The 27,995-nt window shown below is 39.1% G+C and overlaps 4 protein-coding genes across 4 annotated transcripts; all 4 read left to right on the forward strand.

Annotated features, from left to right (window-relative positions):
• Positions 1–279: 279 nt before the first annotated feature.
• Positions 280–953, forward strand: LOC145784067 (plasmolipin-like). Its single transcript, XM_082595821.1, has 2 exons — positions 280–528; positions 665–953. Exons 1-2 carry the CDS (start codon positions 317–319, stop codon positions 951–953), a joined length of 501 nt encoding a protein of 166 aa, XP_082451947.1. The 5' UTR covers positions 280–316.
• Positions 954–5,929: 4,976 nt separating this feature from the next.
• Positions 5,930–10,556, forward strand: LOC145784526 (MARVEL domain-containing protein 1-like). Its single transcript, XM_082596363.1, has 2 exons — positions 5,930–6,206; positions 9,068–10,556. The coding sequence occupies exons 1-2, from the start codon at positions 5,992–5,994 to the stop codon at positions 9,372–9,374; spliced, it is 522 nt and encodes a 173-aa protein (XP_082452489.1). The 5' UTR covers positions 5,930–5,991; the 3' UTR covers positions 9,375–10,556.
• Positions 10,557–12,272: 1,716 nt separating this feature from the next.
• Positions 12,273–13,998, forward strand: LOC145784068 (uncharacterized). The gene is made up of 2 exons (XM_082595822.1): positions 12,273–12,466; positions 13,578–13,998. The coding sequence occupies exons 1-2, from the start codon at positions 12,273–12,275 to the stop codon at positions 13,840–13,842; spliced, it is 459 nt and encodes a 152-aa protein (XP_082451948.1). The 3' UTR covers positions 13,843–13,998.
• A 10,298-nt stretch (positions 13,999–24,296) lies between these two features.
• Positions 24,297–27,995, forward strand: LOC145784597 (protein cornichon homolog 1-like). Its single transcript, XM_082596454.1, has 5 exons — positions 24,297–24,471; positions 24,700–24,768; positions 25,682–25,794; positions 26,046–26,189; positions 26,502–27,995. The coding sequence occupies exons 1-5, from the start codon at positions 24,391–24,393 to the stop codon at positions 26,527–26,529; spliced, it is 435 nt and encodes a 144-aa protein (XP_082452580.1). The 5' UTR covers positions 24,297–24,390; the 3' UTR covers positions 26,530–27,995.

Below are 27,995 nucleotides of genomic sequence, written 5' to 3' on the forward strand. Positions count from 1 at the left end.
ATTCCATTGCTCAGTGCCAGGAATTAGATTCAGTACCATTTTTAAAAAGTCTTTGGTATGACCAGACAGGGTATCGAACCCATGTTTACCGATTCAGAGGTGGACGCCCGAACCACTAAGCCACCGAGCCGGTTTAAATGTTGTAATAAATTAAAAAGAAGTATTGTTTGAGCCTACAATAAAAAGTCTTTTCAATTGCTGGATTGTACAACGCAATAGCAAATATTATAACTTAATACCATGCTTAAAGCTAAACCTTTCTACTTTTTAGACAAGTGTAAATATACATCTATGTTTGCACTGGGTCAAGTAATAAATGGAAGCGGAAAAGACCCCAACATACGGAGAGATAGATTCTTCTTCTAGTTTCACCGTCGAATATCTCAAGTCTCGTGCAGGAATTCTTAAGATAATCGAAATATTGTTTGGATTAATCTGTTGGTCTCTGATCGCCGCGGCTGGTGGGTGTGATTTGTCGGTCTACCAGTTTGTTCTGTTTGTATCTGTGACGTCATGGCTGATGACAATGTAAGTTGACGGTGTAAATTGTAATGTTTTATTATTGTAATCTGTTTAGTCATAAAGGAAAAGTTCAGTAATAAATCGAATCAATTAAATAAAACTAAGAAAACTTTAAATTTATAACTTGAACTGTGCTTTACAGAATCAGCATTGGTATTTTTTTGTTTGGAATTCCATCTGGAGTTGGAGCTTCTTTACCCTGGCTGATCATTGAGTTTGGCTTCAACGCTTTTTGGGCTTTATTCTATTTCATAGCTGCTTGCGTACAATCTTCATATACTTGTAGAAGTTCATACCTTCTCGTTGCCTCAATATTTGCTTTCTTCACCACTTCCGCTTACATCAGTCACGCCAACTTGGCCTTCAGAGAGTGGAAAGGGCACTTCCCCTGGGACTCGTCTGGTAACTCTGGGACCAATGTGCCTGCATAACCGCGTCATCATCAAAAGGCCATATTAGGCTAACTTTTGCAAAGTTTGTTAGCCTATATTTTGAGTGCATGGCAACGTTTTTATAGGGGTAATGTAATTGGGTATTACTATTCGTAGCGTTTTAGCCTACATATGAAAACGACTAATATTCAATTCATTACTTTAGTTGTACCGGTCAGAATATAGACCAGTGGTTCTCAACCTGTTTGTCTTGGTAGACCCCTTTTGGTGCTTTCAAAGAGGTCGCGGACCCCTAAAAATTTATAAAGCCTCATGTAATGAATCGCAATGATGGCATCTCTTTTCCTGCTATCTACAAAAAACTATTGTAAGTGGTTATTTTACGTTTTTTAAATTGGTTTCACGCTGATTGTAAAACTGTGCAGTAGTGCGTTTTTTAAACTCGTTTCATCATGACTCATGCCGTTCATCCTCCTCTCTTGTCAGTATTTCAGTTTCTTCCCTGACAGCAGAATCCATCATTTTTACATTGATTCAACGTCTGCGGACGTTGGGTAGATGTGAAAATGACAAATTTTTGTCTGGGTTGTTAATTGTTAAAATTTAAATCTTTCCTTTTTTCTAACTTAATTCAAACTTTGCGCGCGATAATTTTGTCTAGAGTTGAATTTTCATTTTGCGTGTTTAGTTGGTTTCAACAACGTGGTCCTGTGTTTTGCCATGCTAGACAGGTAGTCACTACCTGATCTAGCCCCTGAAGAAGTCAGTCGTGTCTGATTGACGAAACGTCGGAAAAAAAGCAAATTGTCACTGTATACATCTTGTGATAGCTTAGCTCAATTTGCACCAGTAGAACATCTCCTATTATTTAATTTAATGCCTGGTGAACAGCCTCATTCAATTTTCAACACTTAGAAGAATTTGCTGAATTCGCAACGCACTTGACGATTGATGAAATTACCTTATGAGCTATGTTGGCACACGCCACACAGGATCAAACATCAGTAATCTATATGCTCATTTGATGTTTTTCTATAAATTTCATCAAAAGTTAATAGAATACTTGCGACCGTTACAAAGAATTTCTCCCTTTTTTAATTTGTAATCAATATTAATTCGTTATAATCGCAGTCATTGCAAAACTGTGAGTGGTGATAGACTGCTGACTAACGTTTGCATCTCTAAGTAAATCATTGATCGATAATCTGCTGTCTCAAAAGAATTAAGTTGTACATAGCCTTATTAAAGAGTTTAATTCATTTGTATGATATTTGTAGTTAAGAAACCAAACCTTTGTGCCATGTCCTTTGCAATTTTAAACGACGCACCAGTGCGTTGCAACGTACAGTTTGAGAATCACTGTAGGCTAATACATAAACAAAGCACAAACAATTTTTAAGTTTCGTAATTTATCAATCATGCTGAAAACTCGGAAACTTTCGCGGACCCCCTGAAATCGCTTCACGGACCCCTTGGGGTCCGCGGACCCCCGGTTGAGAACCACTGATATAGACTATACAAAGTTTGGAAAATATAATTTATTAAGAATCCTGTGATATCTTGGTTAGCCCTGAGTAGCCTACATGATGAAGTTGTGGGATGACTGTTCATATACGTATATATTGGTTCTGAGTGGTTCATACACGAAACAAAATCGACCTTCACTGACCAGCCTCACTACAAAATTAATTTTGAAAAGACGCAAATGTGCACCCCAGTTTGAAAAAACATTTTTATTTTTAGTGCAATAAAGCGTAAAGTGCATACATTATATTTTAGTTCAATGAACTTAACGTGTCAAAATGTGCAATATTCATAAAGATTTATAATTTAACCGCATTAGTTTTATTGTTAGCAAATATGTCGTGTACTTCCTGTTTAGTTTGCACTTTGATCTGAGGTAATAAAAATGATTCGTCTACTCTGAAAAACTCCGTTAACCTTGTACGCAAACTTGTTTTGATCATGCAGCAAAGTCAAGTATAGCCTGGTGATGCGTTAGCTAATGCTCCGGTGGTTTATTGCTTAATGGAGGATCGAGTAGAAAATGGTTAGGACAACAACTAGCTTTAGTTTCACAAAACAATGTTTGTAGAAAAGAGGGTATTATTACCCAAGTGCTGGGAACAAAAGATCAGGGGAAAGCCTGCAGATAAAATACTAAGTTTGAAACAGTGGGCCTATGTTAAACTTCAGAGTTAATCGAGACAAGCGCGGTCGAAAGGGCCCTGATCCAATATTTGCAACGGTACTTTTGAAAAAAATTTTAAGCAAAGAATGGTGTCCATTTCTACTCTTGCTTGCCAAAAAAAGAGCGGTTTTCCGACTGCCAAATTTCAAAGTTTGTGAAGTAAACATTAGAAGCAGCAGGCCATATGAATGCAAAATCTTTAGCTGTTTTCAATTGTCTGTTGGATACCATCTGTAATTCGTTATGCAATATATTGAAGAAGAATATTGGCCATTGAGAATAATACCCAGGGCCTGCACCAATCAATAATATCCCATACCCAGGGCCTGCACCAATAATATCCCATATCCAGGGTCTGCACCAATAATATCCTATACCCAGGGCGGTACCAATGAAATGTTCGGGCTCCAAATCAATACATTATATCCAAAAAATACGCGGTGGTTTTTCAAGTTTCCCGGCCCCTTGCAAAAGTTTCAGGCCTCTGAAATCATCTTGGGTCCAAAAGTACCTCCTGGACCCCCCGTCAACGCTACTAGCAACACCTTACTGTGTGTTATCAGGGTAGCAGCAAAATAAAATCATTCTTATTCTTGTTTCTCTTGTCAACTGCAGTCCAGTAGGGTTTTTATAATAGCGTTACTGCGTTTGTTAGGGTTAGGCCCTGAAAGCCTCGTCCATGAAGAGTTTACAGCCAAGATACTGTCTACAACGTATTGCTTCTGCATTATTTGATCAAAAAATTTGAGTTCCGACATTCAGTATAATTACCATTTAAAAGACTTAAATTATTTTATCCAACTCTCATAATTAGATATTCAAATGTAGTCCTGAATTGTTTCTAGTTAGGTTCCCAAACGAGACCATCAAGCAACATTACTAAAGCATTTATTGAGTTCCATTAAGGATAGGGGATCTCCTGACTACGAAGCAGCAGGCCAGCGATTCTCCATCAAGTATCAGTTCAGTATCTTTTATTAAAAATGCATGGAAAATCAGCAGAGCCCTATTTATGGCATATGCACTTCGACTGTAGAGCATCATTAGTGCCTTATTCAAATAGAATCTGAAGAATAGAATCTGAAATTTACTGAAGCAGCTATAAGTAAAGCATTTATACGCTAGCTAGAATCTTGAGCGATATGAAAATGATCAAATCAAGTTCTCTGCGATGCTACCATGGGTTTAATTACGTTGTCACAACGTACTATCAGGTAATCCAAGTACGAATCGTGAAGGAATCGTTTCAAGATGTTTCAGTTTCTATTGTTTATCCAGTAAAATTGTTGCTTTTTTGCATTGAATCAACGTCTGCAGATGTAGAATTGATACAAAATGACCTAATTTGCACCGAAATAATTTCCTGAGTATTTTTAGACTATTTAGACTGAGAAACCTTCTTTGAAAGCCTTATCCGGGCAGTCTTGCATACTTGTAGAACAGGGGTGGGCAAGCTTTTTGGAACACGGCCAAAAAACTTCTTAATCTTTGACAAGTGGCCATGTGAGTATATGAATGGATAAGAGTGTACTACAGTTTATTAACAACATTGCTTACATTAATTATTTAACAGATTTATTTCATAAACCTGTTAAAGATGTAGCCTAGTGATAAGCACATCTGAGATGGATCTAAATTACCAGAAATTAGATAGGCTACTAGCTTATTAAAATCACTCTTAGAAACCAAGAATCTTCAAGATCAAGCGGCGCTGGTTCGACTCTCGGGGCGTGCGCTTGAGCAACGCAAGTAAAGGACTGCTCTCCATTCAGCGGCACCTAATGGATGGAATAGTTGCCCGGCAACAAGACTTCAACAATCGGAAACTTCACTCTGTCAATCTCGGTGACCGGGCCTGTGTCAATGATTCAAAGCCTCTACAAGTGTGCGAAACTGCCAGGATTAAGCTCTGCAAGAAGATTTCCCAGTCCGAGGATAAAGAATCAACTAATCAATAACATGGCGGGAAACAGATTACATGAGCTGTAAAATACGAAGTTATTATATACACAATTACACATGACTAAACTAAATGAGTTGCTTTGTTTTGTTTGTCTATGTTTCAACCAGGTTCAACAAAGCAAACTCTCTACCAAAGCTTTGTAATTTACAAACCATCAAAGAAAATTTCTATGACAGTTAAGCATGATGAACTGCACTCGACAAATAAAGCTGGGGTGAGGATGTTGTTTTGGTTGTGTAAACTAACAGTAGCAAAATGGCCAGACTAAAGTTAAAAATTTGATGTTTTATTCTGTGTTCTTTCTTTACAGATTGTTATTTTCGAAATCGGCAACTCTAAAGTACTCTTTAAACTGCAAGTGAAATTTATATCAAGCTACCATGACAGAAATCAAAGATACGATATGTTAATAATTAACAAGGCTCTCTAGTCATAAGATGCTAACAGTCATGCCTTTAAATACATAGCTCCAAGTAGAACGCCATGTTTAACCTTAGTCTTGAAAATTATAATTTCGAAATTTGTAATTTTTAAGGACGTAAGTTACAGCATATAGGCTACGAATTTGGTATCAATCGAGTAACAACAAGTGGTTTAGGTTAACTGGGCTTCTAGTTATCAACTTGTGGAGACAGCGCGTAGTTTATATTTACCAAAGAGTACATTTTTGCCAGTGCTTGATTCAGAATAAGTTGTTTTTAGTTTATGTAAGCTGTTTTAAGACAACTCTAGCAGGTTTTGTTACGAAGGATGAAGATATTGTGCAAAGTGTTGGACAGCAGACTTGTCGTAGCCTATATATATCGTATAGAGTAGACGAAAAAGCACAAGTCAAACTATTTTTATGTTTAACCCAGGCTAAAGCTTGCTTATTTCTTAAGAAATCAGAAACAGTATTAATTTTTTGTAGCCTTCCTGTCATTATGGAAGAACAAAACACAACAAACGCATCAGCTGCGCCTTCCACTCCAGTCATGTTCAACTTCAGCTACTTCAAGACTCCATCTGGAATTCTCAAGCTTGTTGAAATAGTGTTTGGGGTTATTTGTTGGGGCCTGATTGCTTCAGCCTACTACTGCAACACATCTGCTTTCCAATTCGTCATGTTCGTTACTGTGACGTCATGGATTATGACACTGTATGTATTGGTATTGTTTATATACATATTTGTGTGTTGTATTTGAAAGCTTTAATAATATCAAGAAATTATTAACGATTTTCTGTGCTCAGGTCGTACTACAAACATAGTTTTAAATGTATGGGCGACATAAAGAAATCTTACTTTCAATATGCTAGTAGCTCAATGAAGCAATGTAGGTGTATGCTCATGCCCACATCAACACCGGGTTTGGCATCATTAAAACAGTTGCGTTTACAGTGGGAGCTGATGACCATAGAACAGTGGTTCCCAACCGGGGTGTCGCGGCACCCTGGGGTGCCATTTGCATTGCTCAAGGGTGCCGCGAGATATTGAGATATTGCAATACTGCGGCCCATTCTTTATTTTAACTTTAACCCGTTAAGTTGCGAAATTTATTTATTTATTTAAACTCTTCTTCGTCGTATGAGCTGTTCTTCCGGACTATATGTTTGGGCATGATGTCATCAGCCACTCGACAGTCTCGTCATCCAGGGCCTTCAGTCCAAGCGTTCCATGTGGTGGTTGATGGATTGGGCAGTCATGGACGACATGATCTACTGTCTGGTCTGTGGCGCCACACTCGCATCCCGGTGAGGGAGCCAGGCCCCATCTGCACATGTCTGAACGAAAGCGACCGACGCCGGTTCGTAGGCGGTAAAGCCGGACCCACGCAAGTCTTGCGAGGGACATTCCCGGAGGGTGGGGATCGACGTCGGGTAGGAAATCACGGAGTCGAGAGGTGTTGTTTTGCCACTCCATGTTCCATGTGTAGTTCGTCCAGTGTGCCGCACTTATTCCAAGATCTTCAACGTTGTTCAGAAGCTGTCGTGCGGCGGGCACAAATGGGCGTCTTGATTTCAGTCGCTGCTGTCCTCCAGGTAGACGCTGGAGTGTACTGTGGAGGAGGTGGTCGGGGTCCAGTGCGCGACGAGCAAGGGAAATCATGGCTCCTTTACGGCGAAGCTCAGCAGGTTGGATGCCTGCAAGGATGGGAAGGCAGTCCGTTGGAGTGGGACGCAGGCATCCAGTCACACTGCGTAGTGCATCATTGATGGCGGTGTCAATGTAGCGGGTGTGAGAGCTGCGGCACCACACTGGTGCGCAGTACTCAGCGGTAGAATGGACGAGGGCCAAGGTAGCTGTGCGAAGGGTTTTCGCATCAGTTCCCCAGCCGGAACCCGCCAGCCGCCTCAAAAGTGCAACGCGCGCCGATAGTTTTTTGCGCAGTGACTCCAGGTGTCGTCGGTACGTGAGTGACCTGTCCAGGGTTACGCCGAGGTAGGTGGGTTCGGCGCAGTAGGGGAGGTGTTCGTCATCGGTGGTAATGTTGATCTCACGTTTTGCTTCCTTTTAAACTCTGATCCGCGGTAAGCCTTTGTTTTCTCGCAAAGGAAAATCAGCGTGAAAGACATTTTGACTCGTTGCTGTTCTTTCCATAAAAACGCTTGAAACGCATCATTATTGCCAGGATTCATGATTTTATTTTGCATTTCACGGCGCACAAAGTCAATTTGCAGTGAAGGATTATCGGATTGTATGACCCAGCCCTATTGTAAAAATTGCACGATTGTTTGGGAACCATTATAAAATTGGAAACTTTTTTGGATAAAAATTTGACGAGTTCTGGATACAAATTCAAAATGAATATCCTTGCGTTGGAAAGAAAGTTATTGTGCTTTTGCTGCAGTTTTCCACGTCATACCTATGTGAGAGTGGATTTTCCGTAGTAACGAACATAAAAACTAAAAAAAAAACGAGAACGACTGCTTATAGTCGAGGACGAAATGCGGGTGGCTTGATCGAATTTTCCCCCAGATATTAAGAGACTCTGTGCAAGAAATCAAGTGAATTTCACACTGACTTTTGAATAAATACATTTATTTACGTGCGCTATACTGTACAACTCATTCTGTGTTATTTCAGACAGTATTTGAAATACAGAAACCTCATAAAATTGATCCAGTTTTGCCAGGGTGCCGCAAACTATTTATTTCTTTGATAGGGTGCCGCAAGGCTAAAAAGGTTGGGAACCACTGCCATAGAACCTTAAGCCAGGGGTACGCAAATACTTGTTGGCTCGACCCAAAAATCAATCGTTCTAAAGCTTCGCGACACAGACGTTTCGAAAGCATATAAATTTGCCCAAAATGTTTTGTAATTTAATATCAATTTCAATACGGTCGTCTCCGCTTATTAAGCCCACATCCGGACTGACAATTTTGGGCTTAGTACGCGAGGGAAGATTCTCTGTCACTCCTATACTTTCAGTAATTCCGGAAAGTACCAAATTGGGCTTAGTAAGCGGATGGATCTATTAACTGCGGGCTTAATAAGCGGCGACTAGGCTACTACCATTGAAAGTACAAATTTTCTTGTACAAAATTATATGAAACTTACCACATCACAGAGTAGGCCTATATGATTGTATTTATTTTTGCCAATCAAGTTGTATTGATGGTAAGTTTAAACTGTTTTGTGACCCACAGTAAATAGTCTCGCGATCCAAATTTGGGTCGCGACCCACTATTTGCGGACCCCTGCCTTAAGCCATCGAACACAATATATGACGTCATAGTTCCACGTATCATCAAAGTCACGTGCTCTGCTTTGTAGATTGTATTGTAAACAATTCAGGTATGAAAATCATAACTCGGGCGTCTTGGATCAAGAGTCAGGATTCATCAAAATTGTTTGTGATGCTCAACAGAGCCATCCGGGACCAGTAATTCTCCTCCTCCTCCGCAAAAATTGTATTTATAGTGAAAACCTTTCAAAGCACAAATTTACATCGGCCGTAGTAGGTGTGCTGTTGATATCACAGCAACAGTAACTTCTAACTTTTATTTTGTTTTTTTCAGAATCAGTATTTGCATCTTTGTGCTTGGAATCCCTTCAACGGTCGGAGCATCATTGCCCTGGTCAATTATCGAGTTTGCTTTCAATGTATTTTGGTCAATATTCTACTTCATAGCCGCCTGTGTGCAATCAACTTACACTTGCCCTGTCTATTTCAACCCTACGCATTCCTACTTGGTCGCTGCCTCTGTATTTGCTTTCTTTACAACAATAGCGTACGTCGCGAACACGATCGAAGCCTCCAAAGAGTGGCGGGGCGCTTACCCTTGGCAATCCGGCGGAGAGTCAGGGTTTACGGTCAAGACTTAATTTGTTGCTTGTTATAGGATTAAAAACTATTTGATATTATACGAAGCTTTCCAACGGATACTAAAGTATTGTTTAATCACACAAGAAACCGATCAAGTTGTGACGTAGCTAGAAAGAAAAATTTTGGGAGCAAAAGTAACTGTTGGGAGCAAAACGTCACCAACATGATTTATAACGGCTTTAAAATGTTGCAATAGTATTAAAGCATAATTTATTTGGGTGGCCAAATAAAATTTTGTAAGGCGATTGCCTCCCAAGCCTCCGTGGCTACGTCCCTGAAATTAAGTTGCCATTTCAAGGAGCTATTATTGCTAACAATGTTTCAATGGTCAAGTGTAGTTTAAAAAAATTATATTTTTGGAGGAAAATACTTTTTTTATAATTCTTATATTTTTTATATGTTTTGATTCATGTACAATCAGCTGCAATGAAAAATCTGGTTGAGATTAAACCGTTTGGTAAATTCGAATCTTTGGTACAGAAATTACTTCATTGTTGCCATGTGGCTTATGCACATGTACAATGTACATCATGTATCTTCATCATAGTCATCAAGTGCATTATCGCCGATGCGTCCTTTCATGAACTAAATGCTGAGATCGTAAATGTACGTACATACACACCCTGTACATATGTAGGCTAGACTGTACACTACAGCATAGTATGCTGTATGCTGAATTCTCAGCAAGCAAATTCCGTCTTTTTTATCACAGACGTTGAATCAATAAAAATGGACAGAGTTTGTTAGCAGGGTATCAACTATGGAAACTTCATCCGCTTTTGGCTTATCCGCAACACTAGAAGTGTTACGTTTTTTTTGTAATTTACAAAATATTGTACTTTTTATGGGTTATATAAGAAAAGTGAAGTTGGTTTTAAAGTAATTTAAGGTTTTTAGTTGAAATCAAGCCAGCAGTAAAGCGTAAAAAAATGTCAAATTACCAATTGACCCTTCTAATGTTGAAGGAACAACGGAGTTGCCCGTCCCGTAAGGTACCGTCCCTAGGTATCAACGCAAACGCCAAAGAAGCTTCAACGGAATGAGCTTTAACACATTGTATTAAACATGCCGCTCTCGTTTCATTCATCAAATGCTCGTTTCATCGATTTAATTTTTCTGTTACCATCAAATAAAGAAAATATTGTTATAAATTTATTATGAAATAAACATCTTTGAGAGCTTTTGGGTGATGATAATATTTGACGCTCAATTGCAATGAAAGCTACAAAGTAAACAATGAAAATTTGTTTGGTCATGTGTCGTGACAGGCTAATCACTTTTGGTACTAGCCTCGTGATACAGTGGTGTGATGTTATGACGAGAATATGGTCACTTGACTGATTGGTTTTCAGAGGAAACGCCCCAAAAACATTCAAGAATATCTATACAGTTTTGGAAGCTGTCTCCAGCATAAAAAAAAAACAATATTATCTTGCTTTAATTGCATAAAGTCGCTAAATTTATGCAAACGTGTTATGGCAAGAATGAAGCTTTCTGCAATTGGCCTTGTGACGTCATACGAATGTAAATGAATATAAAACAGATGAACAGTTGCAGCATGTTGCAATGTCTTAGTTTCTGCTTCAGCGTAACATCAATGCATTTGTTTGCAAAACTATCCATAACAAAGTAAGTGCAGCAAACCTAGGCATGTAAGTTTCTGAGATATTGCTTGCTAGTGCTCAATGTGAACATGCAAAGTTGAACTTTTTTCAAGGTAGCCTATGGCCTAGCCCTATACAATCAATTTTTTGAAACTGACCTTTCACCTTGGCTTTTTAAAGTCGTGTTCAAAATTTCCGAGACAAAATTTGACGCTGTTGACATAAAATCAAAAAGTAATTCTGTTCGATGTTTTGCCTGGACGCTTCTCTGCTTTTTGAGCAAAAGGAACTCCGCTTTTTCGGTTAAACGGTTTGCCTTTTGAGCTGACTTTGTGAGTCATGTGGCCAATGCCGGAAGCAACTGCTGCTTCATGAAAAATAAACAAAGTTTCGATTACAAGTTAACAAAGTTCAGCTTCCATTAGTTGATATGAAGCGCCAAAGAATAGTAGGCAGCAACTCATCTACGCGTGAAGCAGATTGCGCATCAACATGAGTTATCAGCAGCAACTACCTGGCAGCAAATCAATATTTTTTTACATTGATTCAACGTCTGCAGTCGTAAGGTAGAGCCTCGGTTTAGACAACGTTTGTATAAAATCAGCTTTTGACCGATCTTGCATTCATAAATCAGCACAAGTTTGTTTTCATATTTTGTTATTAACGAATATTAATGGATAGCGTGGGTCCATCAACAGCAATAAACAAACACATTTAAACGTAAAAAAAATTGATAATTTGTAATTAATTATTATGTGATAATATAATTAGTATCTCTGTATTCTGTAAGATGATGTAATTAGGCTAATGCATAATATTTAACAATAACAAGCTTTAAATAATTGGAGGGTGAAATGGAGAAAAGGGGTTAAAACAATTGCTGCGCGGAAACAATCGGCCACCCCCACTAGTGGGGCACAAACCGACGATGTATTATGATGATGATGAACAGGCTTTAATGTTTCTCGGCAGCCGATTGTAGCAAGGATTGACAGCGATAAACACCGTGTATCGCCCATGAGGCTGGGCTCGTCAGTATCGTACCACTAATTCTGCGACAAAAATATTCAACCTTCGCTTTTACTAGTGAGTGCTCAGCCTTGTGCTGATAGCCGGGAAGAACGCCCCTTTTTTCACAAACAGGCTTTAATTATATTAAACTATTCTGCAGCCACCAGTTTGGTGAGGATTAGTTTAAAATTTGTTAATTAACTTGCAACAAAGGCACTTCGCTTAAAGTCCACTATAGTCATCATTGACTTAAAACTTTTTAAACAAAATTGATTTTATGCAATGGATCAACCTCTTGGAAGTCAAATGCAATCTGAATCGGGCAATTTACATGTCTCTTCATCAACATCAAAGAAACTAAAGATTGCCGAAATATTGTGTGGAGGAGCGTGCGTTGGGGTCACAGCTCGTTATTTTCCTTTTTGGGCCTTCGGAGTAACAACCGCGGTTGGAGGAGTGATTTGGCTTACAGCATTGTGAGCTGATTAGGCTACAATTACTATTGTAACTGAATGTAATTAGTTACACATTTTTATGGAATTGTATTAAGTTATTGTAATTGAGACTTTGACTTTGTGTTGTTGTGTATTTGTAATGGTAGGCTAACTTTTAAAACATTTTAGTCCCAGTTACAATTAGACTCAGGGTTAACCTCAACAGTCAACATCAGTCCCAGCAGAAAGACCTTTTTAACAGCTGGTAACTTTTATACCACAAAAAAGAAACTTAGCCTACTGGGGTAGCTACAAATAATTTTTACAACTTAGGGGTGAATCCCATACTTGATTCAAGCATCGAGGGATGAGAAAATAAAGTCTTCATTATACTCAGCTGTCGGCACTAACGGGAGTAGGGTGGTCAGTTCTTTTCTCTCGGCCGCCTTTCCTTCAGCAACTACGCCCACCCAATTTATTTCACCCTGGGTTGAGGTGAGCGGTGTTTTTCAACAACCAGCTTTAAGCCGTGAGCCAAACCAGGATTGCATGATTGGAAAGCGAGCGCCTCGTACTAATATATATGGCACCATATCATCGTCAGATGGTTGAGCTCAGACAGCTAAGTGCCCAACTTTATGAACGAAGCTACAAAGGCTCGGTTCAATTAGGCAACATTATTATGCCAAGCTCTCATCCAGACAGACGTGTGCTTGAGAAGGTCTTGCGGTCCCAACACCGGACGTCTATTTATAAAGAAATGTCGATTAAACACAAAGTGCAAAATATAAATTAGTCTAATGATAGCCTTTGCTGTTCAGTAACTAATGTTAAAACGATGGTTCTCAAACTGTGAGAAGCTACGCGTTCCACAAGTGGTGCGCAAAAATTTTCCAGGTGGTCGCCTACGTTAGCAACTCGCTAACGTCAACCAGAGATGAAATAAAATTACAAAAAAAAATTCTGGAACTTTCATAAGTTATTACACAACGGACATTTTTGTGTGGTATTTATTTTCTTTCCGAAGAGTTCAAGCATTTGTGATGCAACAGGGGTTTTTGATAGCTACACTGCAAAAAAACTTCCGAATAGTACGCGAATCGAAAAATTCAGAGAATCACTGTTTTTAAACATGTTCTTGCTTTTTATTCAGGGCAACACTGATGTCGATGAGTTCATCGCGTTCCAATTGCCACTACAAGTTTGAGTTTTGGAGCAATACTATTGCGGCCGTCTTGTATTTCTGGCTGTCTGGGCTTCGCACATTTTACTTTTTCACCCAACCTGAGGTTATATCAGGCTTAGCACTTTCAATCGCAACAGCTTTCTTGTACTTTGGCCATAGTATTTATGCAGCCATGGAGTGGAAAGCGATGCAAATGATAAAGAAATCTAAATCCTCTGAGATTAACTTGTAGTTTGTTGGAATCAACGTTTGACTGTAAATATAGCCCAACACGGCCTTACCTTGTACCTATGGGCTAAATATATGTCTAGTCTCGCAATACTAAGATGTCCAACGATTTTCCTTGAAAACCTTTGCCCAGTCAATACGTGTAGGCTTGTATATAGATCTTTATCTTTTTTTTTTGCGCAACGCTCAGAGTTTAAGATGGATACCGCCACTTCACCTTGCAAATTTAAGCTACATTTTTTGCTCCATAGGAAAAGGTGTAGGCTAGGGGTACTTAATTGAATCTGATCACACCTACATCCATCCAGGCTCATTGTAAATGCCAGTTTATCATTACGTTTGAAGCTTAATTCTCGGACTGACACAAAGTCTCTGATAGGTCATTTCTGAGAGTTTCGCATACTTGTAGAGGCTTTGCACCACTGACGCAGGGTCGGTCACCGATATTGAAAGAGTGAAGTTTCCGATTGTTGTTGACTGTAAGTTATTCCATCCACTAGGTGCCGCTGAATAGAGGGAAGTCTTTAAAAGTGCGTTGCTTAAGGATACACTTCAAGAGTTGAACCGGCGACGCTTGATTTTGAAGTTCTTTTGTGCAGAAAGCCAAGCGCTAAACCACTGAACTATAGGAGCGGCTGGTGCACAGGAGTGCCACTGCTTAGGGGAACAATTGAAAACTTGCAAGAAAAACTGGTTCCGCGTTACTATAGCCTATTTAAATAATAGTCTAGTGACAGATGCAACGTTTGCAGTACAAGTATGGCTGGTGAGCTGCTTCAAGCTTTTTATGTTTGTCCAATCGCAATACTTCAATTAGTCTAAGTTGCTAACTATACCCGTTTAAAAATATCGTCATTTGTTGAAATATATCACACCACTTAGCCTAATTGTGATTACTACCTTGATTAGTTGTAGGCAGCTTATCTTCAAAACGGGAATAACGATTGTCAGCTTAATTCTTGCAGTTTGTGGAAGCTTTAAACTAGGCTGCATTGCCAAGTGGTGAGAGCTCTGGAACGACATTCGAAACCGTGCAGGAGCATGTGGCTGTGTCTTTGGTAAGACACTTAAAGGTATGCCTGAAGGTGGTCACGAAGATTGGCTTCCTTGCCTTCCCATCCACTTAATATAAATCTTCAGTCACCGGGCGTAAGCCTGGATACGACAAACAAACAAAAAACAAACCAGGATTGACACAAACTTGGTTCTGAATCCTTATCCTCGGCCTGACAAAGCCTTAATAGGTTATTCCTGATAGTTCTGCACCTACTTGAGGCTTTGAACTCGTGATGCAGGCCGGTTACCGAGATTGGCAGATTAAAGTTTCCGATAGTTGTTGAAGAGTTTTTACCGAGGAATGATTCCATGCCCTAGGTGCCGCTGAATGAAAAGTAGTCCTGCAAAATGCGTTGCTCAAGCGCACTCACTGAGAGCCGAACCAGCGCAGCTTGATCTTGAGTTCGACGCTTAACTGCTGCGCTGACCGATTGTTATAGCCTAACTGAGCTAACTTACAGTCTGTGACAAAAATTTAAAGACACTTTGCGTTGTTCAACAATTTTGTGTGCAAGCCACCATGATTTTTATTTCAGCCACTGCTTTCACATAATTCATTTGTTGTTGGTTTATCAGTTAGGCTACTTAGAGCAGGGGTCTGCAAATAGTGGGTCGCGACCCAAATAAATACAGTAGCCTATAACTTGCATGGCAAAAATAAATACAATCATATACTCTTTGATGTGCTGAGTTTCGTACAATTTTGTACAAGAAAAGTTCCCAGTCAGCAAGGGTTCGTGGGGCCCACGTGGGATTTCCATGGGCATTCGTGGGCTTGTGGGCTTAAGGTGAGTTTATCTGATGTTTCCGATTAGGCCCCAAGTGCGCGGCTTACTTCATATTTTTTCTTTACAACCGATTCCCGACATCTTTTATTGAATTTATCTTAATAATGTTATCATATCATGAAAATGTATCTGGGAATTTATTTTTATTTCTTGAAATAAACTTTCTGGGCTTTCTGTGGGCATGAAGTGGGCTACCCACCATGATGAAAAATTATAAAATATACGTTTGCACCGGTCCATTATGCTATATTAAAGTGCAATAATCATAAAAATTGAATATATACAACGATACAATGCGACGGCGGTTTACATTTTAATAATGGTTTCATGGTAGGCTGCCCACCCATTAGACGTAGGTGGGCTGCCCACTTGGGACATTTCTGCAAACCGTGGACACATAGGTACTGGGGCCCACGCAGTACAATGTGGGTAACCCATATGCAGCCCAAGTGGGCCCCACGAACCTTTGCTGACTGGGTTATAAGCTACGGTACTTCTGATTGTAGTACAGTAGTCCCCGCTTATTAAGCCCACGTGACAAAACCTAGAAGACACCTTGAGCCAGGACATAAAAACACTCTCAGCTTATCTCCAGAACTGGCGACTGAAACTCAGCGAAACCAAAACTGTGGCAGCAGCTTTCCACCTGCACAATCGGGAAGCTTATCGTGACATACATGTTCACAACAAAGGAAAACCTCTGTCCTTCTGCCCCGAACCAAGGTATCTGGGGGTGACAATAGACAGATCGCTCACATACCGCCACCGTTTGGTGTCACTGCGTAAGAAACTGACATCCTGCGCTGCGCTATTCAAGCGCCTGGCATGCTCCAGCTGGGAGGCGAGAGCTGACACTTTGTGTATAGAAGCCTTAGCCCTTGTCTACTCTTCAGCAGAGTACTGTGCACCTGTTTGGTGCCGCAGTGCTCACTGCCACGACATCGACACTGCCATAAACAGCGCCCTGCGCACAGTGACCGGGTGCCAGCGACACGACGACGATGCCAACGGTTTTCCACCCAGTTATTAAGGGCCAATTGGGTCTATTCCGAATTATTCAAGGTATAGGGGTGGTAGAAAATTGTCCCCTGTTAAGTAAGACCAAAATCGTCCGGTCCCGATGTGGGTTAATAAGCGGAGACGACCGTATTGAAATTGATATTAAATAGCAAAGTATTTTGCGCAAAATTATATGCTTCTGAAACGTTTGGGTCGCGAAGATTTCAAACGATTGATTTTTGGGTCGCGCCAACAAGTATTTACGGACCCCTGACTTAGAGTAGCCTATATAAACACACAACAAGCTTATTAGTAGAATTGAAAAAAGTTTACATTTATTAATAGCCTATTTTGTGTGACCGCCCTTGTTTTTGATCACGTGTTGCAAGCGACGTTTTATGCTGTCAGTATGTTTAGAGCAAAAATTTGAAGAGATTTCTTTCCTAAACTTCTTTTATTGCTGTTTGAAGTGCATCAAAGCTTCTCAGGGATGCTTTCTTGAACCTTTCTGTTTGATAAAGTTTCGTAAGTTTTCTATCGGATGCAAATCCGAAATTTTAGCTATCTGTGGCCACTCCAACATTTGAATACTTTTTGCTCCAAGATTTTCTTTACCACTTTGCTTCGATGGCATGGAGCACCTTCATTTATGAAAATCTTACAGTTATGGACTCTCATATGAAGTTCCAACTGCTCTTTAACAAATTGACATATTTTTATTATTCCTGGTAGTTCTTTGGTAGAAAAATAAAGTCCAGCTGTCCCAATGGAAAACATTGCTCTCCAAATCATTTAGCTAAGGGGGTGTTTTGCAGTTGGGTAGTGCACTTTTCTTCGTAGTGTACTCCAACAAGCCTCCAAAACCAAACCGATATCTTCGAAAAGATAACTGTGATACAGAACACTAGTCTGAAAAAACTAGGCTACCTATTTCCACATCTGTGGGCTATATCCTTTGTAGCATCTTTCTTGTCGTTCAGACGTTTCTTCTTCATTGCCTGAGTCCTGGTTTTCTGGCTGGCATGCACGATCGGAAACTAAATTCCAGAGACATCTGCGTTAAATCGTAGTGGTACTGACTACTGTGCCAGTTTCCATCCACTTCCACTGAATTTTTTGAATGAACTCATTGAAGAGCAAGTAACCATCCTACCCAAGATGCGGTCTTCTTTGCTGCTGGAAACCTTCGGTCTGACAGATCTTTCTCTGTCTTCGAAAATGTCTTCATTTTAGTATTTTATGATTACATTGTGAACAGCAGTACGGTAGCCTATTTCTAAATTTCACCTACTTTGCAAGTTGACGTAGGCTATAACAACGTTAAAATTGCAAAAGGTTACAATTTGAGCCGGTTTTTCATGCTGAGTGATGGTTTTTCGCCCATTTTTACGCCAATAAAATTTAACTTTGACTAAAATTCGCTCTTACAAGTAGCCTACTGTAACTTATTGAGCAGAAAATAAAACTACATCACAGAGATCTCAAAGATTCTACATCCACCCAGTAAAATAATTATGCATTGACATGAATACTGAAAATTTTGGATGTTTATCAGGACAATTATCGTTTCTAGCAATAGTTGCAACGTTCATCTGATGAAAGTGGCCAACCTTTAAAATAATGTGTGTTTCATTTTTTCTTGCCTTCAACCGTGCTGCAGTCGGGGCTGCAGTATATAACTTTGTAAATTTTATTTTTCATGTTATTCGCTCTGAAAATTGGTAGCCTAAGATCAGGATAGGATCTTTTACATTTCCAGAACCAGCGGATCAGGACAGGATTACAATTTTAGAAAAGGGACGTCCGAACATCTGTGGCATTTAGATGTTTTAAAAAAAATGTTAAAAGCCTTTTTATGGATCGATTAGGCTACGCCTAGTCCAGTAAAACTCTAAATTAAATGAGTAGCCTAATAAAATGAAGAGGTAGGCTACAATTACCAAAAAAGTGCCGCTACGCTTTTAGTAGCCTACTTGTAGCGGTAGCGGCGCTACATTTTTCTTGGAATAGCGGCTACAGTAGCGGCGCTACTTTTTTTAATGCAGCAGTAGCGGAAACGCGCTACATTTCTTTCAGTCGCACTCCCGCTACCGCCTACTTTCCAATTTAAAGTTTAAAGGCTCATTTTTGAAAACTTTCATAAACAATGAAGAATGCGTGGAAAACATCTAAGAAAAAATCATTCGCCTATTGCGGAAAACATCAAGCCATGTTGATACCGACAAGAGTGACACCAACACCAGTCACGACCCCGAGCATGCATTTTCCATCCCATGCATCGTCGGTACGAAAAGAAACGTCAATTGTGAAGGCTTTTTTTAAACAATTTTAACACAAATAGGCTACAACTCCCCGATTTGTCAATGCTGCGTAGAGAGACTTTTGTCTGTTGGAAAAAGGGTGCCGGAGCCAATGGAGGCAGGAATCAGCGACTCAACTTTGAAATGCTCGTGTTTTTGAAAGATGCGTTACCAGTGGCGATCCTCATAAGGGTCTGCGGGACTGCAGCCCCCCCAACATTTTTGTGCATATGTGAATTATACATATAGATAGTTTTGCCATGTTTTATTAAATTTATTTCGCTTGAAGAATTAAACAATTCTTAATATTATTTTTTTTTGTAGTAAAAAAAAATAGTATTACAAAAATTAATTGGCAACTCTGGGTCTGCAAATGTTGCAGATCCGGTGTTGGTAACGACTAGAACATCACACAACTAAGGCGAAAGAAAAAATTGAAAAAAGAAAACTAATCGGGAAAAATGATAGTTTGCGAAAATGAGAGAATTGAAAGTAATCAGTAGAACTCGGTTAATCCGGATTCGATTTGACCGGCGATTCCATCCGGATTAGGCGAAGCTCCGGATTAACCGATGACGGTTCTATCAATCCTGACTCATTTGTACTTCCAGTTTCATCCGGATTAGGCGAAGATCCGGATTAACCGAATCCGGATTAACCGAGTTCTACTTAGAGCCAAAAAACTCGAGAGTGCGATGTTTCAACTATTTCCCGATTAGTTTTTTTTTTTTCAATTTCCTCTTTCGCCTTAGTTGTGTGATGTTCTAGTAATAGTCGTTACCTCCGGTCAGAGGTGGGCAGTAGCGCGCTACTTTTGTAGCGGCGCTACTTTTTTGGTAAAAGTAGCGGTAGCGGCGCTACTTTTTAGTTGGAGTAGCGGCTGCAGTAGCGGCGCTATTTTTATTCCAAAGTAGCGGTAGCGGGAGAGGCGCTACTTTTTTTCAGTCACACTCCCGCTACCCGCTACTTTTTAATCTAAATTGAAAAAAATGCTTGTTTTTTTGCAATACTGGCGTGGTCAAGCAGCTATATAACACTGGTCAACAGCCATATAATCGGCTTGGTTGCAAAGTTTCGGTCTTTTCTAGCTGACGTCAACTTCTTCGGCGAATATCTCCGTGTGATGAAGCCTATCTGCCAGGCTTTAGACATTCTCCAAGGCGAGTCCAAAGCATATATTACGGAGTCTTGCTTCCAACCATCACAATTTGCGGAAAGAAGTTGACCAAGATCAGTGATCTTGTGACCTGTGAGGAGCTGAAAGTGAAAGTCCTTCCTTGAAGCGGTGAAGAAACGATTCAACAAGTGCTTCAACAACATGAAATGCGTTATGGCATCATGTCTTCATCCCTCCTTCAAGACGTCGTGGCTAAAATTTCTGCACTACATTTCCACGGATGATGCTGACGCACTGCGAGAAAAAGTCAAGACAGATGTAATTCGACTGTTGCGGGAGGCATCAAGCCTGGTTGATACCGAGTAGAGTGACACCAACACCAGTCATGACTCCGAGGATGTATTTTTGGAGTGTTTGCGCCATCCCGTGAAACGTCGGTGCAGAAGGAAGCAACAATTGTGGACGCCTGTTTTTCGGACAAGAGCAAGTCCTTGAGCTTTTCGAATACCTAAGTTAAAACATCAAAACAATGAAAACTATTAATACTACAAAAAGTGCTCAATGCCAAGCAAAAAGGCAAAGCAGAGCGAATTAAATCAAATGTAGTTATTACTATCTGAAGCCTTTACAAATTGTTTCACCTAACGGATCATCAGAAGGTCTTATTCAAATAGAATCTATTTGAATTTTGAATTTGGATTTTGAATTTGAATTTTGAATATTCTATTTGAATCTATTTGAATTTGGATTCTATTTGAATAAGACCTTCTGATGATCCGTTAGGTGAAACAATTTGTAAAGGCTTCAGATAGTAATAACTACATTTGATTTAAGTTAAAACATCTGTTCATTAAATACAACACCCCTATTCCTTCCAGTGCTGCGGTGGAGAGACTTTTCTCTGTTGGAAAAGATGTGCTTAAGCGAAAGCGAGCAGGACTTAATGACTCTCATTTTGAAATTCTCGTGTTTTTGAAAGATGCGTAACAATAAATTTTCCTTAGAATGTGTTTTCTATAACGACGTCAAAATGACAGCATAAACGAATGACAGTGACGATCGGTGAGGGAAAGCAGTGCTTACCTTAGCAAAAACTATGCAAAATATAATGACTTAGTTTTAGGTTTAACTTCTTATTATTTTTATCACGTCCATTTTAACTTGAAAATTACTGTATTCGTGACTAGAATTACTCGTAACGCTTGTGAGTAGTCCAAGTCCTCACCAAACCGCATGTCTTGCCTATAAATGCCAATTGACGCAAAAGCTTCTGTCAGAAACAATCACTGAGGCTCCAGGTAAGCAACTATCAAACTTGCTTTCCCAGATTCAAAAATGTCAAAAAACGCCTTCGTTTCATCCAATCCTTACTCGTTTTGCAAAACGTCACCAGCTGCTTAGCCAATCAGATGTGTTATGGTTATGGTAAGTTAGTTGTGCTTTCCCAGTGACGTCAATGCGTACATTCGCTAGAGCGACTAGACTAACTTGTCAGAATGGTCTCTCGTCACGGTACACGCACAGCATCATAATGGCGAAAAGCTCGTTGCTGTTTTTTGATGTCTCCTCGCCATGTAGCCTACTTTAGCCTACAGTACTAGCTTTCATAGCCACGCCTTTGCCCTTTTTACAGCGTTGATATAACGTTACTTCGCCAATGAACGTTCAGGTGCGGATGCAATATTTAGTTCGTTAAGCTTCTATACGCAGGAGGCAAACTTATCCAGCTTTTTGTACAAATTGCTTGCGGTTGTAATGTTTAGGCCTAAGTGTTAGTTTTTGTAGTGTAGGCCTAACTGAATATCTGAGAATGAACATTCATGACGAATTAAATATTTAGACAACTATTATTCCATGTCTAACACTGGATTTTGGTCCTGCAACGTTAAAATTAAGATTGTTCATGACTTCTAAACATTGAATGGATGTATGATCACGACTTAGGCGAAGCACAATTTGACAGATTTTTATTTTTGATTTGTATTGGAAATGCTCTCAGAGCGCACCAAATTGGAAGTGTTTTTCAAAAATTTCTGGGGGAGGCCCCCCAGACCTCCCGCTGGAAGTGTTGCCTTCGGGCTTCGCCCGACGGTTACTCCCTTCGTGCCTACTACCTTGCTGCAGCATATTACCAAGTTGCTTTCCCAACGGTTTAAGCCACCGAACGTCACTGACAAATGATAACATTCGTTTTCAAAGTCATTTTTGCGTCACTAGGGACTTGAGTGTTTCCTAGTGTTATTTTAGACAAAAGTAGCGGAAGAAGTAGCGGTAGCGCGCGCTACTTTGGCCCGAGTAGCGGTAGCGGGTAGCGCGCTCCTTTTGTAAATTGGTAGTGGGTAGCGGTAGCGCGCGCTACTTTGGCCCAAGTAGCGGTAGCGGGTAGCGCGCTACTTTAAAAGTAGCGGGTGCCCACCTCTGACTCCGGTGTTGCTTGTTCTTTTTTTATGACGTAGGTTTTTCAGAAAAAAGTTTTCTAGCATCACGGTAACAACTACAACATCACACAACTAAGGCGAAAGAGAAAGTTGAAAAAAGAAAACTAATCGGGAAATAGTTGAAACATCGCACTCTCGAGTTTTTTGGCGCTAAAAGTAACTACTTTCAATTCTCTCATTTTCGCAAACCATAACCATCATGAATTTTTTTACTTTTTGTGTTGCTGGAGCCTGGAACTGGAAGTTAATAGGATTCAGTATTCTGGATTCGATTCTGGATTCGGTTTAGTATTCCGGAATAATTCTGGAATAGTGAATTATTCTGAATTGCCCATCCCTATGCGTGATGGCAGTGTCTTATGTCTTAAAAACTATATATTTGTATTTTAGGCGAAATTGCTTTATTTAAGGTGTTTTAAATATCTGGTAAAATTTTAGTTACTTTTGGTGCCAAGCAGCTTCCAGCATCTGGCAACACTGCTCCCGTTTGACTGGCAGTTATTTAGAATGCCTTCATATGTTGCACTGCAACAAACATTTACTTTAATTGTGTTGCTTTTGTGTCTAAAATTGCAAATAAACATTGCATGAATTTTTTTACTTTTTGCGTTGCTGGAGCCTGGAAGTTAATAGGATTCGGTATTCTGGATTCGATTCTGGGTTCGATTTAGTATTCCGGAATAATTCTGGAATAGTGAATTATTCTGAATTGCCTATTCCTAGCTATATTTATCAACCTTGATAACGTTTAAACTGTGATGTTCTGCACACTGTGACATAGCAGTAACTTCAGGACTGCTGTAAGAGAAGTTGTCCTCTGTTACTTAGTTTTAAGCTAAATGTGAACAGACAAAACATAAAATATCATATGGTTTTGATTAAAAGCAATACAAAACATACAAATTAAACAGAGCCATATTTTATTTTCTGTTTCTCTTAGAGTGCATACCGTTTCGTACCACATGCAGAATGCTCATAGGTTACCGTAACTCTTACCGTAAGATGTTTCACTATGTAGGCAAAATTATATAACTATCCTAGTTACTTTAGTCAGATTTACACCAAAGTATTAAAATTCCTACTTCCCCATATAGGTTACACTTACACTAGGCCATCAGCCCATCACAATAGAAATGGTACACTGTCAATCCAATCTGTAAGCTCAGTGGTTAATGCCTGCCTTTGTACGTACATACTACAGTACACTTAGGCTACTCGATAGAATAATTTACAGACAACAAGTTTGCCAATCTCGGTAACTGGGATTGCGTCAGTGGTTCAAAGCCTCTGCATTGTCTGCAATTATGCAATAGTGACAAGAAAAATCTATCTCCCTAAGGAGTTTACAGTCTCTTATGACTTTTACTGAAAAATGGAAAAAATTGAGTGAGTCCCTGTTATTAATCAGCCCGGGAATTAATGGGTAGTATGTAAAATATCATAAGTTCAACAGTTTGTACCAGAATGTATACTACTTCTTCATTCGAGAAGCTATTTTTGAAAATTTTATGAATCAGCAAATACCCAGTGATGTATGAACACTTATGATACCGGTATATATATCATAACTGCTTTAAAAAATTTGGATTTTATTTTTTGACTACTGTGTTTGACTATTACATCCATTATCCTGTTGTAATATTTATTGGGCCTTAGTACTATTATATTGGATTTGCATTAACAGATGATTTTTTTTCATCTTTATATATATAAATATATATTCAATGTTTTTTTATTCTGTTTCTGATAGGTTAGGATACCTTACATGAATGGAACGACAGCTCAACTTATGCAAGTTACTCAGAATCTCAGATAATTTATTAGATCAATAAAGTTGGATGAAAGATAGCTGTAATGGCTTTCAGTTTTGCTGCATTCTGTTATATTCTAGCACTTGTATTTACAGCGCTTCTGATATTTTTTGCAATATGGCAGGTAATTGCTTGGCTTGTATTTGAAATTTTTATGGTTTATTTGTACTTGCAATGTGTGATTTTGTTAGTTTTCTTTATTACGTGTGTGATTTTTTCAACCGTAACTTGAATAGACAGGACAGGAGTAAAAAGACCCGTTATTAAAAATACCACCAACCTTGTTTTCTTCATGCAATACTTTAAACTGTTCAACAATCAACATCTTGGTGTTTAACAGATTTTTTTTTAGATTATTGCTTTCGATGAATTAAAAACCGACTACAAAAATCCTATTGATCAATGCAACAGCTTAAATCCTGTGAGTTCAAACTAGACCTTCATTAGAATGTGCTCGTGGTTAATGAGGGTGTCCGACGTTTTCTTTGTAAACAGTTCTTTGTAAACAATTCTTCATAAAATTAATTCTTTGTAAAACAATTCTTCCCAAAGCATTTCTTTGTGCGTGCAATTGAGATTTGATGTATATATATATATATATACGAAGAATTGTTTTACGGATTTCATTTTACGAACAACTGTTTACGAACAATTTGGCTATAACCGTTAATGAGTATACTACACTGATGAAAGATTCATAATCTGTTTATAGTAAAACTTTCTTTTTCTTTCCTTATGTTATCACTTAGTTGAAACAAGCTCAGAGACCTTTCAGGGTAATGACGATTCTTATCTATGATGCCTCTGGGGCAAAAGTTATTTCTTTTGTGCTCATAGTTATTGATGGGTGGTAGACTGGTAGTGATACAACATAGGCTAGCCATGTAGGGCTGCTACTATTCGGTGAGTCCGATTCGGTGAGTTCCTAATCCCTAATCCCTAACTCTAACTCCTAACCCCTAATCCTAAAACGGCAATGATAATTAGGCTACGGTACCCGATAATTTTTTAAAAAAATTGAAAAAATCCCCTGTCAAGGAATCAGACTCACCGAATCGGACTTACCGAAACGGGCCATTTCGAGCCATGTACCATACAGTTTTATATATAAATGGTTTAAATTGAATGTTTAATTGTACATCGAGTCATTATCATTCACTTTCAACATTTTTATTTTTACACTTTAAATCTTATGATATCAAAAGGTTAATTTATTAAAATAATGATTGCAATCTTTGAGATTGAGTGATATTTTTGATTTTGTGTCAATATTTTGATGTTGATGGAATTTTAATTTTGCTACTTGATCTTGCTACTTGTTTTCTATCTTGCAGCTGGTTTTACCTGAGTATGGTATTCTCATCTTTTTCAACCTCTTGTTCTTGTGGGCGTGGGAATGGCCTTCTGTTCTCTTAAACCTTCCATTAATGTGCTACAACATCTACAGGTTTGCTGCAGGCCAGTGATTGTATTGCGATTAGATGTGAATAAAATGGTGGTTGGACAAAAGTATTAAACTTTTCTAATAGATGTAATATCTACTGCCATAGATTTTTTTGGCTAAAAATACACAAAACATTGACATTATTCCAACAAACTGACAATGCCAAAATAAGTTTAAATATTCTGACAAGTTCTTATGTAACTTGTTAGTCCACTCTGGCACATTTACACTTTAACATTGGCTCTTATTTGTAGATACAGCAAGCGTCCTGTGATGAGTGCACCTGGTTTATATGACCCAACCACCATCATGAATGCCGACATTCTCTCATACTGCATGAAGGAGGGATGGATCAAGCTCGTATTCTTTCTGGTGTCCTTCTTCTACTATTTGTACAGGTATACATGACTTTGTCAGGTTAAGGATGATGTTCGATTGGTCTTTGTATCCATGCATTGCGATACATGACACCACACTTACGTTGTGCCACATTATATTTTTTCACTCATAAGTATGTAAAGGCGGTATATTAATTTTATTCTTAATTATAGTTTTATAACTATATATCATTATTTATAAAAATCGTATAAAAGTATGATAGTTGTTTTTGTTCTGCGTACCTCCTATGAGTCCCGGGGGCCAACTTGCTAGTGGCGACGTCACCAATGGTTCATCTTTCCAATTAAAGTGACGTTTACTTTCATCTGCAGGATGATCTACGTGCTGGTGACGTACTAGTGACGTGATGATGACGCTTTGTGGAATAAAAATGATAGAAAACAGATGATTTATGTAACAATAAAGTAGAAGGATAAACGGGATAAGCCTTTAATTTTGTGTCAATTCTATTTCCTCCAACGTTGCTTCGATGTTATGTACCAGTTGCCGTCCTGGGCGTTTCCTGTCTCTCGATGCGCCAGGAAATCTTCTCCCGAGATTGTTTTGGTAATTTACCAACCTCACGTAGATTTGAACCAATGATGCTAACCCTGTAATTGAGTTTGCTACTTTGAATTTTTGTCACACACGCGGTGGATGCTGTTCTTGATACTGTTTCATTATACAGATGACAATGTTGACAATAAAATCAAAGCTGGCTTGGCTTCGATCGGTGCGCTTTCTTCAATATTATTTGCAATTATTTGTGTAATTCCATGTATTTACTTCACTGTGTAGATTCTAACGATCTCGTATTTGTTACTACCAGTTGTACTGTACATGGATGTGTACTTTGATTTCAGTTATTTCGGTTTTGACATGTGACCCTTCTGCTGCAGTGCCACCTAGCCGGTGCAAAAACGCTTTTTATTGCCCGCCAATGACTTTGGTTGATCTTTTTGGTAATTGCTACAAAGTGCCGTGAGTTAGCTTATGAAAGCTCAGCAGCTATACAATTTATAATATCCGTTTATTGGGCTACAACGTTGCAAACGTGACGTTGTTTTACAAAATATTAACAAAAATGTAAAAAAGGATACTCTCAAATTATAAGTTTGAAGTTTTGACTCTCTTGAACGAATTAAATTAAACACGTCATAAAACATAGCTACCAAACTGAAATTGGGTCACTTCCCTAGATGCCTAAACCCTTTTTTACTCTGTGTAAACATAAGCCAAACACCCTTCCAACTAGAGATGTACCGATATATCGGCATCGGTATCGGTGATATCGGCCATTTTTTGAGTATCGGTATCGGCATCGGTATCGGCAAAATTTGGCCGATACTGTGGCCGATACTAAACATGTAAAAAAAGACGTTTTCTGCGGATTTTCTGCAGAAGCAAAGATATAGATTTTTTAAAGTAGTAACTAACGTCAATGTCGTCACATTGATGTAGAAAAATAACAACCTGATCAAATTTTTGATACCTCACACTCCCATGACTTCATGGGCGCACCTTTTGGCATTGTTTGCTTACAGTGATTCTTTCACTCAATCAAAACGTTTTGTTTTAGCAGTTTTGCGTTGTTCGATTCTTAAGTTGTGAAGGAGACTCAATTTCTCCAATGTTTATCATTTGTGTTTCTTTTTTACTCTCAGCAGAGGATAAAACCAGGCCAAGACTACCCAGTACCCAGGTGGCGGGAATGTGTAGTTTTGCATCGTGTTTGCATTGCTGGACGTTTGAGGGACCAGTGTGGCTTGGTTATTTTGGTGGGCTGGTTCTGTCAGTTTGTGATTTGGTTTCCGCCTTTCGTTGTG

Source organism: Aplidium turbinatum, chromosome 15 (genome assembly GCF_918807975.1).
Source record: "Aplidium turbinatum chromosome 15, kaAplTurb1.1, whole genome shotgun sequence".
NCBI classification, from domain to species: domain Eukaryota; kingdom Metazoa; phylum Chordata; class Ascidiacea; order Aplousobranchia; family Polyclinidae; genus Aplidium; species Aplidium turbinatum.

Excerpts from the sequence above, each read along its gene's own strand:
- LOC145784526 (XM_082596363.1), top strand. The coding sequence starts at position 5,992 with ATGGAAGAACAAAACACAACAAACGCATCAGCTGCGCCTTCCACTCCA. Across the intron at positions 6,207-9,067 it reads ACGTCATGGATTATGACACT|AATCAGTATTTGCATCTTTG; the intron begins GTATGTATTGGT and ends TGTTTTTTTCAG.
- LOC145784067 (XM_082595821.1), top strand. The coding sequence starts at position 317 with ATGGAAGCGGAAAAGACCCCAACATACGGAGAGATAGATTCTTCTTCT. Across the intron at positions 529-664 it reads ACGTCATGGCTGATGACAAT|AATCAGCATTGGTATTTTTT; the intron begins GTAAGTTGACGG and ends TGTGCTTTACAG.
- LOC145784597 (XM_082596454.1), top strand. The coding sequence starts at position 24,391 with ATGGCTTTCAGTTTTGCTGCATTCTGTTATATTCTAGCACTTGTATTT. Across the intron at positions 24,769-25,681 it reads AATGCAACAGCTTAAATCCT|CTGGTTTTACCTGAGTATGG; the intron begins GTGAGTTCAAAC and ends TCTATCTTGCAG. Across the intron at positions 25,795-26,045 it reads ATGTGCTACAACATCTACAG|ATACAGCAAGCGTCCTGTGA; the intron begins GTTTGCTGCAGG and ends TCTTATTTGTAG.
- LOC145784068 (XM_082595822.1), top strand. The coding sequence starts at position 12,273 with ATGGATCAACCTCTTGGAAGTCAAATGCAATCTGAATCGGGCAATTTA. Across the intron at positions 12,467-13,577 it reads GTGATTTGGCTTACAGCATT|GGCAACACTGATGTCGATGA; the intron begins GTGAGCTGATTA and ends CTTTTTATTCAG.